General features: G+C 39.8%; 2 protein-coding genes across 2 annotated transcripts in view; one reads left to right on the forward strand and one right to left on the reverse strand.

Annotated features, from left to right (window-relative positions):
- The window catches only part of serinc5 (serine incorporator 5), a 28,097-nt gene extending 22,071 nt beyond the window's left edge, over positions 1 to 6,026 (forward strand). The window contains exons 7-12 of the mRNA XM_017452442.3: positions 1,111 to 1,203; positions 1,384 to 1,507; positions 2,327 to 2,396; positions 2,515 to 2,551; positions 2,760 to 2,907; positions 4,588 to 6,026. Coding sequence (XP_017307931.1) covers positions 1,111 to 1,203; positions 1,384 to 1,507; positions 2,327 to 2,396; positions 2,515 to 2,551; positions 2,760 to 2,907; positions 4,588 to 4,732 — 617 coding nt within the window. The 3' untranslated portion in view covers positions 4,733 to 6,026. The remainder of the gene's footprint in view (positions 1 to 1,110; positions 1,204 to 1,383; positions 1,508 to 2,326; positions 2,397 to 2,514; positions 2,552 to 2,759; positions 2,908 to 4,587) is intronic.
- Positions 6,027 to 6,857: 831 nt separating this feature from the next.
- thbs4a (thrombospondin 4a) lies at positions 6,858 to 17,542 on the reverse strand. The gene is made up of 21 exons (XM_017451236.3): positions 17,304 to 17,542; positions 16,468 to 16,665; positions 16,047 to 16,294; positions 15,860 to 15,962; positions 15,690 to 15,772; positions 15,535 to 15,586; positions 15,256 to 15,410; positions 13,858 to 13,995; positions 13,255 to 13,332; positions 12,951 to 13,157; positions 12,759 to 12,863; positions 12,528 to 12,635; positions 12,264 to 12,423; positions 10,663 to 10,781; positions 9,925 to 9,977; positions 9,653 to 9,834; positions 9,328 to 9,555; positions 8,961 to 9,157; positions 8,568 to 8,740; positions 7,829 to 7,968; positions 6,858 to 7,736 (listed from the first exon to the last, which is right to left on the reverse strand). Exons 1-21 carry the CDS (start codon positions 17,380 to 17,382, stop codon positions 7,654 to 7,656), a joined length of 2,889 nt encoding a protein of 962 aa, XP_017306725.2. The 5' UTR covers positions 17,383 to 17,542; the 3' UTR covers positions 6,858 to 7,653.
- Between the last annotated feature and the right edge of the window lie 2,512 nt (positions 17,543 to 20,054).

Below are 20,054 nucleotides of genomic sequence, written 5' to 3' on the forward strand. Positions count from 1 at the left end.
TCGAATAGGGCAGAGACCAGCTGCTTTGTTTATTGTCGAGTTCTCAGGAGGGACGCTATCTGCGATATGATCAGACGTATCGTTCTTATTGCAAAACTAATACCATTTGCTCGTTCAACATGATCAAGAGTTAGCTTGACCCGACCAACAGTTTGTCCAGATTTATCTTTAGAGCTGTTTATTACGGGGTGAGTATTCCAGAAGTAGCAGTAAATTAAACGCCGATGGTTCAGGACCCTCATGTCATTCCTAGAGAGATCTGGTCAGGTCGCAGTGGTCCTTAGCGTCCTTAGGAGTTTTGGTAGCGTGGCATTTAATTAAAAGTCACTGTACTGAAGCTCAAAATTTCTCAAGCTCAAATATTCAATATTATACTTAACCCGCACGTGAGGGACCTGATGGCTGGTTTATATCTGATGCATTGTAAGGGTTCCATGGGTCAGCATGGTGGTCAGTACCCTCACCCCGGGTATTGATCCCTGCTTCGTACACATGAACGTTTTTGGAACTACGTGGCAGTGTGGAGGGGGAGGAACAGCACAGAGCAGAAGTGGAGAATTTTGAAGAAAGGCTGGTGGCAGAAATGCAAAAATACACACTCATGACTCATGAAGACAATCAGATGACATCTGTGTGGTGCACTGGCATTAGAAGACTGTTATCGTCTCTCTCTCTCTCTCTCTCTCTCTCCCTTTCTCTCCTCACTTTGTTAATTGGTTGAATAGATCATTCTGTAAATGCAGTAAATACACCTACATTCTTCTACTACACGCAGCAGATCAGCCCCAGGCACAGCCGTTTTCTAATAAATCACACGTTTGCCGAGGCCCGTCCACACAGCGCCAAATCCACAGCACTCAAAGTGAACATTTAAAATGCCTTTTTGTTTTTTTTTGACCGTAGGGACCACACACACGTCTCAGATCTTCACACACGATGCGGAACGAATAAACCAGCCTTAGGGAAGAAAATATCCGAATGCTCGTGCACGAGGAGGAGGTTTTCAATGTGGCGCACTGACACTGTACTCGGTGAAATAATGAGCGCTTCTGTGTGTGTATGCGGTTCATTTGTGTCTCGCAAATAACGTTTCACGTGTTGTCTTCACAGTCCAACCGACTTCAGGCCTGCTCCAGCCAGCTATCATCAGCGTCTACGTCATGTACCTCACCTTCTCAGCCCTGTCTAGCAAGCCCATAGAAAGTGAGTAGCTGTGTGTGTGTGTGTGTCTCTTAAGTGTATGTATGGTTTGCACTGGTATCATTTTACAAGTTTGTGTGGTTGCAGAAATAGAGTCGTAAATGGAGTTTTATGGAAGGATGTGGTAACAAAGATTCCGCATCAACTCCCCTGTCTGTTTCTCTCTCTCTCTCTCTCCCTCAGCGGTGGAGTATGATGGAAAGAACCGTACCGTCTGCACCTTTCCTTTGTCCGGATCAGACGGCGACAGAAATATAGCGACGGGAGTAGGAACGGCCATTTTGTTCGGCTGCGTGCTTTATTCATGGTATTAATGTTTCCTTTCATTTTTCATTCTTTTTTTTTTTTTGCTCCTTTGTCATTTTCTTCCGCCGTAGTAACACCCATGTATTTCAGCCATTAAAGCAAAATCCCCTCGCAGAAATACTAGATCATTTAAAAGGGTGTGTATAGAGACCAGTCCCAAAAAGACCATAAACATGCAATTATCTGGTTAAGCCCGTGTGTTCATTCGGACATAAAAACAGGGATCCTCGCCGAAGCCGGAGCGCAGATCAAAGCCTTCTTCGTTTAGCTCGTACAAAATGGAGGAGCCTCGCATGTGTTTCCCATTAACTACAGACATGTCTATTCAAGATGTCTCTAAGGCCCGAGGTTCCATTTACACACAGACGGTATTGGTGGAGACGTGCGTATATTCTCGGCTCGACTTGAAATGATTTTTCCAAATCGTTTCCAGTTTGTTTTTTTTTCCCACCCAAAAAATACAGAGAGAAATCTGCTTCAGACAGAAAGGGAACTTTCCACTAGCGCCATTATAATAAAGAGTTCCTTGTACACCATCGAGCATAAAATGCTCTGGTCCTACTAATTTCGCTGTCGGTTAAAGGACAAGATGAACGGTCAGCATCGATTCAACAATTTTATTTGTAGCGTGCTTTTGATGATCGACGTTAGCTTTACAGAAATCTAAAAATACAATTCCCAAATGAGCAAGCCAGAGGTGACGGTGGCAGTGAAAGGTCTGATGAAGAAACCTTGAGACCAACTCGAAGGACGGCAGGATTACTTTGACGCAGCCCGTATTTAATTAAGTGTACATCTAAGACTTTCTTTTTGTGTACAGTTTGACCTCGACGACCAAGAGGAACTCGGCAGTGTTACGAGTGTACAGAAACTCCATGCAAGAGAATGAGGTCTTTACCTTACAGTCTGTGTATAAATACGCTAATGATGCTGTGGATGCATTACTGCAATTCCAGACGAGATTAAATACATGATTCAATAATCAGAGTTTTTTCATCATCCTTTCAGAGGGCACGTTGCTGCTTCTGCTGCACTGACTATGCCGGTAAGAATTCGTTTTTGATATCTGTATTCACTTCTCTTTTTATTATTATTGATTTTTGTTTCTGATGGAAAAAATGGTTCTGTGATTTATGAAATTTTGGAGCCGCGAACCGACTGTGCCAGAAAGCTTGATGGTGTCTCCTGGTGGCCATGCAGGACACTGCACACTTTATTCTAAGTGCCGATTGCACTGCGGATTTGTTTCGCAGATGACTATGATGAGGAGGAGAAGAGTGCAGGAGGACAGAATGTCATTTATGATGAGAAAGAGGGCACCGTCTACAGCTACTCCTACTTCCATTTCGTCTTCTTCCTCGGCTCGCTCTACGTCATGATGACGGTCACGAATTGGTTCCAGTAAGTTGTTTCCCAGGAGGAAATTTATTACGTTCACTAATACTTTGAAACAAAAAAGAGAAGAAGTAATTGTACAATCCGAATTTGTGCTTCCTTGGGTGTACAGGGTGTCCCAAAAGTCTCCATTATCACTTTTTTTTGTAAACACACAGAGTTGTCTCTCCTACTCATGTTCTTCTTTTGTCAAAGGCGTACTTAAGGGCTATCTCGGGGGGGGGGGGGGGGGGGGGGGGGGGGGTCAAACATATAATATATTAGGGATGTCACGAGAACCGATACTTCAGTACCAAGTCACAGTAACATTCAGTGACATTCTTAAAACGTGACAGTACTTGTTTTTCTGCAGTAGCATTGGTACTGTTGGTAATGAAGGTACCGAGGTTGCAATTCTTCCGGAACTGAAGGGGGCAGCAAATACGCACAAGTGTTTTAGTCGGTCCACAAGTGGTGAAGAAGAAAAGCGTGTGTGGGCGCGTTTAGGAGTGGACCTTAGCACTGCTTTATTAGTCGTTGACTGACTGTTTGATAACTAAAATATCTCTCTCTCTCTCTCAGTATCAGCTAGAGGAGGATGTCCTCCAGTAGTTTTTAATTTTATTTAAAAAAAAGTATTTTAATTTTTTTTAAAAGCACGTCGTGGTATCGACTTTGGTATTGAGTATCGTGTACTTTTGGTGGTATCGGTACCGACTTCTAGATTTTTTTTATTGTGACATCCCTACAATATAAACTACGTATGAATAATTTTGGAAGACATTTTGCTAAAAAGTCTTAATTTCCCCTATATGTGGAGACTTTTGGGACACTCAGTGGCTAAAGTGTAGGTTTTACTGTGCCCTCTGCCTGAAAAGATGGAAAAACATGGATTTTCTAACATGGTTCAAGCACTCCCAGCAGACATTGTACTCTCTACAAACTGAGTATGTTTGCAAATCAGGAGCGGTAAATGATCTCTATGATGCAAGTTATTTGTTTGGCTCATTCAGAATCAGCACCGAGTAGCTGCTTAAACGTATTCATCATAAACGTATCCTTTCATGTTTCCTCCTTGTAAGCATTTCAGTGATGCTGCAAATGATCATGCTTGAGATATTAACGCCACTGAGCACTAGACAATGTCTATAGACCGCTATGTCAATAGTCATGGACCACTCAATAGACCACTTTGTGCCCAGCACTGTTGTAGTTGACTGGGAGACGGTAGCGTTTCCCAATCAGGAGATAATTTGGGTTGTTCCAGCTCAAGTCTTACATACTTGGCTCGCCATTTCAGAGAACTGGGCTAATCAGCTAATGTTTCCAAGCATTGAAACTAAATAGTGGAATGGATTTGTTTACCAGCTCAATCCATTCACATATTTGAAATAGTTTTGGGTAGAGGAATGGTTTTTTTTGTTGTCGGAAACCATTCCAATTAATACGAGAATGTCTAATCAATGTATTTGTTCATCAAAGATTATATTAATGTGTATCAGTTTTTTTTTAAAAATATTTTTTAATATGAATCAGCCATGTACTTGAGCCGAGAAATGTTCTCCCGAATTACTGATCTTTCGTGAATATCCGCCCTATCGTTCAGGCAGTCGTGTTTCCTTAATTAATCAGTCCAAACCGATTGTAGCTCTCTGTATATTTGAATAATGTGAGCTGATTTCCTGTGCAATCTGTGTTTCTTTGCAGTTATGACAATGCTAAGATCGAGAGGTTGTTGGAAGGGAGCTGGTCAGTGTTCTGGATCAAGATGGCGTCATGTTGGGTTTGTCTCTTCCTCTACATGTGGACCCTGGTGGCCCCCATGCTCTTCCCAAAGAGGTTTGAAGCATAAAGGCAGATTCCAAATACATCCCGTCTATCCTACCAGTCAAACGTTCTGTAGATTTTATGTTACTGTTCCTTAAGAGTTCAACTGCCTGACACCTTAAATACAGATCGATGGAGATTTGTTACTTGTATTAGTTTTGATGTCATTCCGAAGGAAAATGGAAACCAAGGTATGAAAGCAAAGCATTGCTCAGGCTCACTTCACTGTTACTGTATTGCGTGTTACATGTGCATTTTTTTGATAGATAAAGTATTCTATGCAAGTCAACCAAGAGCATGCGTTTAATTCCAACATTATGTATATTTTTTTTTTGCCTTTTTTTTTTTTTTTTTTTTTTTTTTTAAACGTTACCTTGTGTTTTGACTTCCGTGTTTATATGACGTTTTTATTTTTATACACAGTTCACACCAAAATAATAGATAGCTGTGAAGAACATTTATTTTACAGTGTATTAGCTATGTCTTAGCCTAATAGAATATAATGATTGTTGGGGAAAGCAAACATTCCTGGAGCACTCTCCCTTTAATTTTAGGCTTGGAGAATTTTAAGCTTCTGAACAATGTCGCGCAGTAAAGAAAATGACTCTTTCATATTGGAGTGTCTATACATTTGGGGGGGTAAATCCGAAGGTTCTTGCAAATACAGTTAGCTTAGTGGTGATGGTGGCGATCATCTTTTAGTGCTGTGGTGTTTTGCTTTGTTTGTTTGTTTGTTTGTTTGTTTTTGTTTTGTTTGCTTTTTTTTTTTTTAAACATTTTTTTTTTTAAAATTACATCCAAATGTGCCTTGGATGCTCTAAATTATTTGAACGTATTAGAGCCATACTCATGCTCTAGACTTGCATTTACTCATCCCAGTGTAAATAAGTTGCATTTCACACTACACTACTTGTGTGACACTGCCATGTAAAGTCAGGTTATAATGAAAATTTGTAAGTCAGATTTGATCATTTGTAATTAGTCAGAAATTGTTGAAATAAGGAAGTTGAAGTGTTTCTTAGTTTAAGCATACAGTTTAGCTGTACCCTTTAATCTTATGTTGCATCTGCTTTTATATGTTTATGATGTTTATCATGAGAAACATGTGTGAAACTAAATATTGAACTGGATTTCTTTTAAAAGTTCAAATGTGGTGTGTTTGGGTTGTTTTTTTTTTTTTTTACAATTCTAAAATAATGACTTCTTTTGCTTTTCATTTAACACGCATGTAGCATGTTGGTTTGGATTTGAACATTGGCATTGCCTCTAACAATCAAAAAGGAAGTAAAGATTTGTCATCTTGTGCTGTTTGCCTTAAACACGATGCGTCAGTACATCTCAAAATGCGAAAGGAGTCAACATGTGAACTTGTACCTTTTCTGAGGTAAAACTCCATAAACACTGTATTCAGGATTTTCTCCCATCTAAGCGTAAACGAATCAAGGCTAAAGAGCCGATTTAAGTTGAACACGTATCGAGTCGTGCACGCGTCGCTTGTTTGATACTCCTTTCCACTCTAGATTGTTGTTTTACATTTCCTCAAAGCGCTATTAAGGAGTTGCTGCATCAGTGCCATGACCACTTCGAGAACTCTTTTAACCGAGAGCACGTTTTAGCTTTTAGTTTTAAAACCTCAGTTGTTACAAATGCTAAAAATGTACGTGCAATTCCTGACTAACAATAAGCTGCGTGCAGACTTCTCTTTCTACATGTATATCTGTGAATTATATGGTGCTCTATATTGTCACATTGTGTCTAGGTGTGAAAGATGAAGGCTAGAGCTTTGTAAAAAAAAAAAAAAAAAAAATGTATCTGATTAATTTTATTGTCTAAAGAGGACCACTATACACGTTCATACTATTTACACTATGCTGTAACTCTTCAAATTCCTGTGTTTCTACTCATTTTTTGCATGGCATAAACTTTGAGCTTCTCAACAAAAAAAAAAAGTGTAGATATGTTTGCAAAAAAAAAATCTGACTTTCATTTTAAAATACGCATTACGTTGTTTTCTTACTTGTTGAGTATTTTGAGATGATTATAAAGGACTCGAGTCTAACTGTGCAAGAGAAAACCTGTACTTTTGAGGTCATATGTTTGACCTTTTAAATAAATAAAAGAGAAACTACAAAAAAAAATAAACGTGTTCATTTTCCGTAGAAAGAGAAGGTGGCTTTTAATTGCATCTTGGTAGATCGTGACAGGGAGCTGGTGTAGAAAAAGCTAGGAAAAGATTCCATAACATTTTTTGATGCTACCCAATCCTAATAAAATTACAAAAAGAACCACGTTTCCACAGTTTTACACCCATCCCATAATAAGCATTCACAGATTTACAAAAGAAGAAGGAAAAAAAAAAAAAGTTGGTTGTTTTGAGGTTGAACAGAATCTGACATTCCTCTTTCATAGACCGGCTGCTCTAAACATGAATCTCTCCGCAAACATTCATTTTCCTCATACAGCATTTAAAACCCATAGACCCCTCACTTATTATTCAATTATTCATCTTAAAGCACATTACTCATCCGTGAGCATTCTGAATTATTCATTATCGTTATTATTCACAGTGAAACTAATAGGAAAGTTGTGTATGAGAGTAGAGAATGCAAGTCGGGTCCCAAAGTCATCATTAGTTACCGTCAGGCTTGCTGACTTTTCCATGTAACACTGAATGCATCCAATATGTGAGAAAAGCACAAAGAAGCATTTCTGCTTACTTGAATTCCACCTTCCATAGTCGACTCGTTTTGTGGAGACATTACGGCAGACTTTACCCCGAAATTCTTACAAAGCAACTGGTTAATATGGTACTCTTAAATATCTGGTCCAATTTAATCCTCCTTAATTATAAGAGACAATAATATGATTTATTTAAATAACACTAACCAACCCATTGTATCCCCCCCCCCCCCCCCCCAGCTCCAGTCAGATATACTGGGCATGTGGTTACTGCGTAGACTTATCCTGTGTATCCTCTTTCCTGATGGAGTCCTGTGCAACGTGCTCCTGGTAGTCTTCAGGGATCGTGTCTGTAAATGCAATGCGTATTTAAAGAAAAATGAAAAATTCAGTTCCTTCAGGTGATCTGAGGTGCCGAAATCATCGAGAGCGGTTCGCTTACCATTGCAGCGATATTTCAGATTGGACCAGATGATGTTTTCCTGGGAGAAGCAGAACACGCCCAGACGGCCCCCCCTCATGCTCGTGTCGATGACCATGCCGGAGTCTGCCACCATGCTGGCGCCTTCATAGAAACGGACCCTTTCCGAGCAAATCGACGCAATGGTAAATAAAACATATGCATATCATTTCTAGCAAACAGAATGTAAAAGTTCTACACTGTGGGTCAGTCTCCTTTACGCTGTTACATAGGTATTTATGATATGATGCTTTGCTAAACCATGATGATTTCACCGTCGAGCTATGGATAGATGTTCGATTTTAGCCTTTCCAATTAATATCACAACCAGCCATCCACGGGAAAGAGCATTTTTAACATTAGCATGTTTGCGTTTTGGCATCAAGCTAGCATTTTTTTTTGGAATTCAACAACATTTACAGTCTCTCCTTTCAGTGTTCCCTCCGAAGCCACGCCTCCAAAGCAGATGCAGAAGTGCTGCCCGGGCTAGAACACCTGAATGCTGGTTTAAGAGCGTGATTGACAGTAAACACAATAGGTTGGATTCTGGTTCGTTTGTTTTAATGTTTTTTTTAGTCTCTAATTTACAGAATCTGGGGCTTTTTTTTTTTCCATTCGTGCAGCTATTTTATTGGTAGCTTCCACAACTATCAACCATTACACCATTTTTACTGACTTAAAAACTATTAAGACCTTATACTTAATGGCTGAGCCATCTCACCTGATGTATCCGACTTGAGGCCGATGCTGCAGGTTCCAGCGGTATGAGACCTTGTCCTTCCAGCCTACGTTACGAGGATCTTTCCACAGCAACTGCACTTGATCCTTGGTGTTCCCCGTGTGCCACAGAGAGTTCCTCAGAAACTCGCCAGGCCCCGTCTTGGATTTCACAGCCTCAATGTAAAAAGATGACACACTGAGCTAAATTACTCCCATTCATATTTACGAACCAACTCAAAACGTATTTTGTACACAGCATCTTGTTTCTGCACGTCATTTAAGGTCAGTCCTGAAGCTCTAATAATAATAATCACAGAGACTAATGACAACCACAGCAGCATAATGATAATTATATTCTGCGTCAAAAGCTAATCGTGATAGAAAGTTGCGGAACCTTGAGCTGGATGCCAGGTTCAGCCACGGCCCTGAAAGGCACAGCCTGCCAGTACGTCTGCTCTGTCTGCTTCCACATAACCACGTAGAAACTGGAAGAGTCCTGGTAGCCAAAGATGAAGCCAGCGTAGTCATCGTCAGTCACAGTGTTCACATGGAAAGTTCCCTCGAAATCCACGCCACTGAAAGCTGTGTAACCTGAGAGGAGCATCATGGACCGTTTCATTTAGATTATGACCAAACATCATAATCTAAATCCACTAGCACATTGTTTTAAGATATCCCCATTGTTCCATTTTACTCAATATAATTAATCCCTGCTCTGGTTCACATCGTCGCTGTATTTGAATAACGTCCGACAGACCTACCCACTGCGAGTCCTGGATCGCTGTTCATCGTCTGAACGATCTCCATGCCCTGATTGAGGACGACCCAGTTGGGGTCAATCTGAGCCTCGCCTTCCGGGTCCAACACCACAGTCTGATATGCTCTGAAGTCTGTCAGTGTGATCTCTGCATTCTCAGGACATGTGTCGATCTTGTCAATCACCCGGTCCTGGTCAAAGTCTCCAGTACATGCATCACCCACATTGTCATCTAGTCAGTGTACAGAAAAACAGAACTATGCATTAAGACAAAAAGTATAATGCAAGGTATACATGTACATATACATATACTATAAGCCATATTGTACTGTCTTTATCTTCTTGGTCTGCATTGGGCACCAATCTGCAGTTGTCTTTATTATCTGGCACGCCATCGTTATCGTCATCATCATCGCATTCGTCCCCAAGCCCGTCCTTGTCCGTGTCTAACTGAGCGCTGTTCATGACTGTAGGGCAGTTATCTTTGGTGTTCTGGTGTCCGTCCCCATCACTGCGATCACATTTAGTGTTAGGAATTGGTGGGTGAATTAGTAAATCGCCAGAAGTGAATTCATGATATGGTAAATGTAAATACATTTACCTGTCACTGTTGGTATCGCACGTGTCTCCTACAAGGTCATCGTCGACATCTGACTAGAAGACCAAGCAACCACAGGCAGTGGGTATAACAACCAAGTGAAGTATTTCCCATCCCATTTTCAGCTATTCTAAATAATAATTCCTATAACCATGTCTGATTTGGTCAAAAGGTACAGGGTGTTTAACAGTAAAACAATGAAGACTACAGCAGTCTGTGTAGCGTTTTCCCTTGACTTGATCTAAATCCCTTGACTTGATCTAAGACCTGCTGCTGTAATCATAAAGACTATGATGCACATACTGAGCTTCTTTTCAACACATTTAGTACTTTTGGTTCTAGAAGAGTAACGATTTAATCCCACGATTTGGTGTCACCCAGAAGAGGGGGAGTGAGATGCCTTTTGAGACTGGTTCATCTCAAGATTTCTTCCTCATGTCTTCTCAGGGAGTTTTTCCCCTGTCCGCTGCCGCCTCTTGCTTTAAACACTTAGAGTCGAAATGTACGTCTGGAACGTCTTGTTAAAAGTGCTATACGAATAAAATTGAATTGAATCAATTACGGATCACTTATCGTGTTTGATAGAGTGTGACAAAATTGGTAGGACCAGAAGAGTTGCCTTGGCTCTTCTTCTGAATTTAGATCTTTCTAGCTCAAAAGGTTTCCGAGACTACTTTATAATGGCACTAGTTGAAACTACTCTTTCTGCTGAAGCGTCTGTGGAAAGGAGGGATATTGTACCTGGTTGGGGTTGGGCACATCAGGACAGCTGTCACAAATATCTCCCACACCATCATTATCACTGTCCACTTGGTCACGGTTGGGAACTCTCTGGCAGTTATCCAAAATATTTTTCACGCCTGGTCATGAGAACAGAACGGAAATGATGAGTAACTGGCTAACACGATTGAGGCAAAGTCATTACATAAACCCATAAACATGTACATAAACACAGTTCGATGTGAATAACCGTTCCTATATACCCTAAAATAAATGGACGGTGCAAATGGACTCCATTATTTAAGAATTTTGGTATGCACAACACAATAATGCCTTTGTGTACGTGTTGCATATTTCGAGCTATGTGTCACAAGATGGCAGTGTTTCCGTTGAGACTCTTGCAAAATAGTTTCCACTGGTCATTAACTCCTGGCTAGGTTTCACGGTGGAAATGTGGTTTTGCCCACAGAGACATGACCAGCATGTGAAAGATCGAGTCAAGTGTCTGGAGTCATGCCTTTACGAACAGACTATAAATGTCAATCTCTGCCTGGGCTTGTTTGTTTGTTTTTATGTCTCAGACTGGAACATATCACTGTGCATTAGAGGAGCATTATCGATAGGGTACTTCAAAGGAATTGCCAGTAAGTATGCCCTTCAGGCCAACTGAAAACCTAATAAGGAGCCCCTTTGAAAAAGAGGTGCTTCTAACTGGTGCCCTGAGGTATACAGGGGCACCGTTTCTTCTCTTTTTCCTCCAAAAATGACAAATCTGTACAAAAACAGGCAGATAGAAAGAAGATATTATAAAACACCACTTCTGAGTCTGAAAGAAAACAAATGTGATCAAATGAGAGAGAGAGAGAGATAGAGGTGTGTGTTTCAGTAGCAGCCTGTGAAAACCCTTCCCATGACTCAAAAGTGCTCTACTCAGGATAGTTCTGAAAACGACAGGCTTTCAACTAGAAGTAAAAGTACAGCAGAGTTATTACATCTCCTTAAAGCGAAAAAGGTAGAAAATTCGAGACTTCTTTCCAATTCCATTGAAAGGTGTCCCACCTAGCTGTGGATTTATAATCAAATCTATTTATGGGGGGGGGCTTTAACTTTACAAAAGGAAATTCTCACTTTTTCAGCATCATCCACATCCACTCTTTGTCTCATCACCTGAGGTGAAAATCTCTCAGCATTCAAACACGAGCCTTTTTATCAGGTTATTTCTACATTTTGAAATCCCCTGTCGTCTGTTCGGAGTGTTTACGTGCTCTTCTATGTTTTGATGACGATGTGACGGCAAAGGAGCGGACATTTCGAGAGCTGGTATCTGATTATAAATGATATTGATTGAGCTTATTTATTTTTCGCTTCACGCTTAGTTAGACAGTGCATTTACAGCCATGTTTGTTAAACTGGTTCCTTACAGAGGCTGTTACACATTTTTGGTATCTCTACCCACAGTATAGAGCTTTTTTTATTATTATTATTATTATTATTATTTATTTTTTTTAAACAAACTAATATTACAACCTATGACTTCCAAGCAGATGGCAGCATCCCTCATTATCTGACATCTTAATAAAATTTCTAAATATGCCTCAGATCACAGTGTTCGGCGTTATTACCATCGCCATCCATGTCATCGTCACAATCATCTCCGAGTCCATCCTGGTCTGTGTCCCGCTGGTCTGGGTTATTTACTTTTAGGCAGTTGTCACATGCGTCACCATGAGGATCTTCATCACTGTTCTTCTGGTTTACGTTTGGGGTCAGCCAGCAGTTGTCCTGTTTTTTTGGGGTTTGTTTAATTTAAATTACAGATGTATAAGTTACGTTATTTAAACTGTAAAAATCTCCTGAATTAGGATGAGCTGATTCCTGTTGTATACCTTCTCATTGAGGATTCCATCGCTGTCTGCATCTTCATCGCAGGCATCACCTTTTCCATCGCCATCTGCGTCTTCCTGGCCTGAATTCGGCACAAACATGCAGTTGTCCTGGAAGCAACGTGCATGTGATCAATCATTCACATAGAAGTAAGTAAAGATGACGAAAAGCCCCTGTGGGCATATAAACACTTGTGAAGTAGTATGAAATGAAGAATGGTAAATATGCGTCACCTTTTTGCAGTATGTATCCTGGCATGGAAGTTTTTTGTCAGGGTATGCGTCGATGTCCGTGTCCTTCCCGCAAACGTAGCCGTTACCGGCCCAGCCGATGTTGCACTGATTGAGGTAGAAGGTATTACAAGATGTCTGCTCGAACCCAGGCTAAACCACAACACTTGCATGTACTGTATCTGAACATCTCACCACACAGCTGATGCTTCCATCTCTCTCCACAATACACTCCGCGTTGACATCGCAGGGGTTGCGCTCACCGTTCCCACACAGCCTGGTAGTGAGAGCAGCAGGATCAACCGGATCAGATCCAGGATCCTGAGGTCCAGAGGTCTGCTTGCAGCCACTTGTCGGGTCTCCAGTGAACCCAGGCTTACACTCTCCACAGTAGAATGAACCCTAAAAGTGGCTTGTTTAATTTATTAACACTGTGTGCAGGAGGCTAGCAAAATATAGACAGAATCATGATCAGTGAGAACATCTTTTAATATCTTACCAATGTATTGTGGCAATAGGAATTAGGAGTGCAGCCTCCATTGTCCACACTTTGGCACTCGTCTATATCATTACAGACCTGATGCATAGAGATTTTGGTAATGTTCCAACATGAGCCACAATAAACAGTGAATTGAATCTCAACTAATTGAACAAATAACTGAAAACTAAAAAAAAAAATATGACGTGTAATGTGGGACTTCCAAGGGCATCAATTAGATCCAAGAGGGGAACCTCCAAAGTAATAAATTCATCGTGAAGGAGGTTTAAGGGAATCCAAATTTTCAAAATTATAGGTACTATTGTACTGTACACTATGAACTCTAAGTGGTTCTTTGGTTTGTCACTCATGGGTTTTCAAAAAAGGTTTCAAATGAACCATTAATCTTCCAAAGTACATAAAGGAGCATTCTATCCAATATTGTAATTCAAGGTGACGAAATATAACTTGTTTGATCTTAAAAGTTTCATCCGAAGGCCTCGGCTGCGAAATGTTAAATTGCCTGCCTTGCTTCACCGCTACGAGACGATCATAAATATCCTAGAGGATCAAGAGCATTACAGACAAGTGTAATGAGCAGTTAGAAAGCAATCATTTCCTCACCTGCTTACGTAACTGGGCGTAGGTGTTGCCCGCACCCTGCAACTCTGGCCCACTGTACCCTCTGGGGCATCTCTCACACCGGAACCCTGGGACTGTGTTAATGCATCGCACACCAGGGAAACACGGGTTGAACTGACACTACAAGCACACAAATCACAACACAGCAACAAAAAAAAATCTCTCCAGATTTCCATTTCATAACACCATGCCAGCCTTTGAATGACTGGGTTTGGAAATGATTTGCTCTCATGGTGAGAGATTACCTCAATCGTTCCGTAAATCTCTTTTCAATCCAAATTGTTCCACTCAAACAATGACTGTCTGAGTCAAATGCAAATAAAATCTTGATAAAGTGCTATTACACGCTGGTTTTATTGAAGGATTTGTTTATCCTACTAAAGCAGAGCCCTGAGAGCTAGCCTAGTATACTGCTGTGTGTAATGGAAAGAACAGTAAATCGCCTTTTGATCACTTACGCCTCTACGAGAGAGTGTACCACGACTGCATCGCTCTCCCCATCTGTTTGCAGGATGGCTTTGATTTGATATATTTGTGGATAATAGAGTACACACACAATGCCACTATCTGTATCTGTATCTATGTAGTACTCCAGATATTCATATTTGTATTTGTAATTTAAACCTGAGTAGGCGTGGCCTAAACCAGAACTGTTTGTGGTTTGTTTTTTTAAAATACAGATGTGTGCAGTTGTTTTTTTGGGGGGCTTTTTTTTTGTACCTACCTGTGATATTTTAACAGATTTGTACAGATAACAGTCCCAAAATATAGACCTAAACAAATTAATAGCCTAATTTAAACCACCGCAACCCTGACCAGGCCGTTACTAGGATGAATTAAATGGTAATAAATCTCTCGCACCCCCTAGCTTCATATCTAGATGCTCACGGGCATGAAAGTAAAAACCTCCTCTCATGTGAGATCCTATGTGAACCTTTATGTCACACTTTCCAAAAAAATTTATAGCGCACCTCCTTTTTGTATCAGTTAAGAACTCTTATTCAACATATTCATATTCGGTTATATCCCTGGTTTATAATAACCAAAACAACAAGGTCTAAGACCTGCGGTATAGGCCACGATAAAATATGTACGAAAAGAATGAACCCTTCTGGAGATACTGCCAAATGTCTAATGAAGCTATGGTAGAATTGACTTTTGTGGGAAACACCCCAAAGCATGCTAACATGACTAGTTTGGAGTTTTTTTTAACCTGCATTTCAATGGTAGCAACATCAGAATTTTTGGTGGGTGTAACGATTCACTATCCATTTGAGATTTTTAAGAGACTAACAAAACATTGACTCAGCATTATTGCATTTCTACAATGGTATCTAACGTTTATTGATCATTTAGCACGTTAATGTTTGGATGTTTTACCTCATCCACATCCTCACAGTGGACTCCGTCTCCATTATAGCCTTCAGGACACGGTGCACACTTGAAGCCTCGCTCTGTCTCAGTACACATGCTCTGCTGGAAGCACACTCCTGGCGCACACTTGGTTTTGGAGTCTGGCCTGGTGTTTTGCCCATCTAAATATTAACCGGACAGCTCAGTTAGCCATCCTGTATAAATCATTATCCTCGTTATAAATTTATGCTGCTGGTTTGAGTGCCATGAGCAAATGTTTATATCAGGCCTGAGTGAGAGACTTACCACATGGAACACACTCCATAACTATTCTCCTTAAATTTGCAGTCTCCTGGATCTATTAAAATAATAGAAGTGACTTAGGCAATCCTCTTTCCTGTGAAATTCTTACATTCAGGGTCTTATTATATACATATTATATAAAAAACATGGCATGGTACCTGCTGGTCCATTTTCTCTTTCAGGTCTTGAATCATCTGTACAAGTTCAAACATGGGGCCTGGCTCCAGCTTTGATGAGATGCCTGTCGGAATAATTGGCCCATAATAATGGTTTTCCACCATGCTATCATGACAGAGCAGAAACTAATGGCACCATAAAAGCCACTCACCTAGCAATTGCAGTGATTCACCTTGCTGGAGAGAACAGTCTTGAAGCTCCACAACATTCTCTATTGATTCACCCAGAACTAGCTTAAGGTCTGACACACTATCCTGAAATAATAGCACAGATCTTTGTTAGTTGTTGAACATGAAAAGTTGTTGGAAATCTAAAGTCAAACAAGCACCGGTTCATACTTCTGATGTAGCTGACATGGTTTTTAATGCCACTCGATTAGGGCCAGAAGGTAGTGTCTTAAAGGCAGCAGGCAGTTCCTCCACTATCTCCACCAGCCTGCAGTCCACATACAGAGCCATGCGAGGAGTGCCATGCGTCAGCCCGCTGAAGTGCAGCATAACATTGTGCGGCCGGCCATCAGCCAACGGCACTTTAAGGAAGGTAGCCGTGCCTGTCTTTCCATTGCTTTTCAGATACCTCAGAGAGACTGAGAGAGACACAGAGAGGTCGGAATGTGTCCAGATATTTGAACTTATCAAAATGACTGCTTAAAGATTGTTATTTTTGGGATTCAGTCCCTAGTCTGAGAACATTGTCTGAATGACTCAATCAACTATTCCCAACTATTATGACTATAATGACTTGATACAGCAAAGATACCTTTGTTGAGCTTCCCATGTACAGTGAAATCAAAATGATCGGTGTTGTCTGTAGGGTTGTAAATGCGGAAAACACGCACTGGAGCTTTATTCTGGACCTGAAACGTTGTCAGGATAAAAACGTCATTCACGTTCTTATTCTTCAGTCCCCCTTGCAGGAGATCAGGCAAACAATCTGGTGACACCAGGAGATCATAAACTGCAAACACAGAGAACTAATTAATCTCCATTTCCCCAATGGATAATCATAAAGCAACACTTACACCACTACACTGACTATTTTCATCATTTGCTTCAGTCTAAATGTTTTTGTTCATAGTGTAAAAAAATAAAATAAAATAAAAAAAATACTCTTTCACTTTCAGTACTTTTTTTCTTTGTACTTTCATAAGAACTGCTATATTTGGAAACGTGTCTCATTTCAGTGGAATGCTCGTGAAAGATGCCACCATTGCTCACTTCCAGGTTTGGGCTGATGAACACTTTAAACAGTGTTTGAATTTAGTTGACAGTTGTTCAGTATGATACTAATTAGGCCCATAATTTAGGCTTTGATAAGGTTCCTGTATATTTTCCTATTAATGATCAAACATTTGTAATCCATAAATATCCCATATTAGCACAAGAAATTCATTATAATTTCAATATGCGAAAATTCAAATTCAATATGCAATTTTCTTTTCTTTTATTCTGATCAGAGAAGCATTTCATTGCATAGCACAGCATTGTAATTAAGACTGGTCCCAGACTGGGCATAACTTCACAAGACCCTTTCAGTTATTTCCAGCTACAAAATATTACAATGCCTTAGTAGCAATGTTAAAATTATTCACTTACCAATTCCTTGGGAAGTCACCATATAGGTTAACTGCATAACCACATGTACACTGAACAATACTCTTGTCCATACGACCATTTTGATGACTCGAGTAGAAGAAATAGAAGAAATGTTGTATCTCTAGACCTATTAATGCAGATCCTGCAGAAGTCTCTGCTGCAGCATCCGCATATGTGGAGTAGCAGTCAAAATAGCCGTGTTTTTTTCCCCCCCTTTGGATCACTGCAGTCCAGCTGCTGAATGAGAACCAGATAGGTGCCTGGGAGATTTATGCTTTTCAGATGACATTCAACATGGAAGGTGTGACCAAGTACCTCCTCCAGTAAGTTCTCCAGCTCTCTTCCCAGAATGGAACCATTTTCCAGTGAGGATTGTATCCTGAAAAGGGATCTTCACTGCAACATATTAGGATTAGGTTATGAATTTTACCTCATCTGGTTAAATTTATCTGGTTAAATTTAGCCTGTGCACACTATCACTTTTAGTTTTTAGAATTAATGTTATTTAAAAAAAAAAAAGAAAAAAAAAGCGAGAGTTAATGTTGGTTACACATGGTTCATCTGAAAATTTCATTTTGGATAATCTAATATAATTATTATGCCAGCAAGTGTAAATCTAAATGATGAGGCCAAATGCATATGTTGCCCCTCCCTTTAGCTTTATACTAGATGGCTTTATAGTATGCACCATAATCATCATACTATCTTTTTCTCTTAAACTGTTGTATTTTCTGTTATTTTGACTTGGTGGAATGAAGACCATAGTAAAACCATGTTCCAGTCATAAACCCGGTCCCTTGGGTTCTGGCTAACATTTACAGGAATTGTGTAATTTTGTGCCTTGCACACTGAGGTCTGCTTCAACTATCCATAGAAGGCAGGATAATATGATGGAAATCTTGTCATGTGGACTTGTCATTGTCATTTGGTACACCTGAAACACAAAGATTTTTATTTTTTTTGCTTAGTTTAGTTGTATGTAACAGTCACATTCTGATCGCAGTCCAGTAGACCCTTTCTATTAATTAGTACCCCTTCATTTTAGCAAAACACCAGCCATATGGCACAAGCAACTTTTTATACACAAGCACAAGCAGACACAGGAACCATGTGAACACAGAACTTTGAGTCCTCGAGGACTCTGGTTACAGATGACCCAGATATGAGTTGGACTTAAATTCCATGGCTGTGTCTAAACTAGTAATTGGTTTTTACTATGTGCATTTTGGGGGCGCTATCAAAATTTGGCCAACACTTGTATAATTTGGAGTTGTAACTCTATTGAAGAGTAAACTACCAACATATAAGAAATTCCCATAATATCCATAAGGCTTAGGAATGCACTTACCCAATAGTGTACTTACCCTAATCAAAGAACTAATAAATAGCCATTTTTGCCAAGAGGGTATAATTATCAAATAAGTTCTAAATGTATTAAAACACAAAACATGTATAATGACGCTCTCTCTCTCTCTCTCTCTCTCCATTTTAGCAACAAATAAAATGTGGGGTGCAATTTTCATTTAAAGTGTGCCCAGAGGTAGGAAATTCATTTCAGCTTAAGAGAGATGAATTATTATACCAGGCATTACACTGTTGCACACCAACTTAACACACTATAAAAATATTAATGGGACAGGAAGACAGACATAAAATGAATGAATTCACCCAGTCCAGATATACCAATTTCCTGACATCCTTTTTAAAAATGATTATTAATCTCAAACATCAGTCTAAACAGTGTTTCAGTATTCTTGCTGGAGGGAACACAAAACAATATTGGAGGCTCGCACTGACATATTTCAGATTTGTCCCTTTTTCCCTTTCATTTGTCCTTTTGGTTTCAAAGCATTCTTTCTACATTTACCCCGCTGTACCTGGTATATTTAGTAAATAAAAGTACAGCTAAGCCATAAATTTTTTTTTATAGCAGTGATCAAGAAAAGTGACTTCAGAGAAACCCCCCTACTGTGAATCTTTTTTGTAGACACTGTTTATCAACTGGGTTTAATGGAACAGATGCCCATTACTTTGTGGTTACAGACAGATACGTGGAAACTCAATGAGGAAAGTGGGATTTCTACTTAGCCCAATAGAAAGAAAACTGTAAATGTGTATAATCTGTACTATTGTAGGCCAACATGAATCTTAAGCTGGACATGTCTACTTTTATTTATTTATTTATTTATTTTAGTTTGTAGTTTTTAAAAGTTTTATAATAAAACAAACAAACAAAAAAAAACAAACTAAAAATCAGTCAGATCATCAAAATTGAAGAGTACTTGTGTAATCTTGGTTCTACGATTAAGTTGAGCACTACCATGGAATATTCCCATGTGCTTATTTTCTTGTGGGGTAAAAACTGCAAAATTGTGACCATGGGCCGAGATAGGGAGGCTGTACAAGGTCCTCATTATGTGATATTTTTCCTGTGGCCATTCTCATTAACCAAAATGAACCAGGCCTGGTGTTCCTCCACTTAGTCATAGATGTTTTAAACGAAACCTTCCTTTCTAGGGCAACATCCTTTAGAACAAGTCGAGGCTGTATATCAATGTTGTCACAAGGGTGACCCTGCTACATAGTAATGTACAGCACTCATAAACTAGAGACTTAGTTAGAGAGTTATTATAAGCATATACAAATATACAGTAAACTGAAATACCATTATCCAAGGCCATAGTGCAACATTACAGAGGTCACAGGCAGCAGAGTACACAATTGACAACATGTAGTGCAAAAAAAAAAAAA

The sequence above is a fragment of the Ictalurus punctatus genome, chromosome 22 (genome assembly GCF_001660625.3).
Source record: "Ictalurus punctatus breed USDA103 chromosome 22, Coco_2.0, whole genome shotgun sequence".
NCBI classification, from domain to species: domain Eukaryota; kingdom Metazoa; phylum Chordata; class Actinopteri; order Siluriformes; family Ictaluridae; genus Ictalurus; species Ictalurus punctatus.

What these genes read in the sequence shown, in the direction of transcription:
- thbs4a (XM_017451236.3), bottom strand. Translation starts at nt 17,382, where the DNA reads ATGGTCGTATGGACAAGAGTATTGTTCAGTGTACATGTGGTTATGCAG. An exon ending in GGTGACTTCCCAAGGAATTG is followed by an intron (nt 16,666 to 17,303) that starts GTAAGTGAATAA and finishes CTGTGTTTGCAG; the next exon opens with TTTATGATCTCCTGGTGTCA. An exon ending in CGATCCAGGACTCGCAGTGG is followed by an intron (nt 9,158 to 9,327) that starts GTAGGTCTGTCG and finishes TGCTCCTCTCAG; the next exon opens with GTTACACAGCTTTCAGTGGC.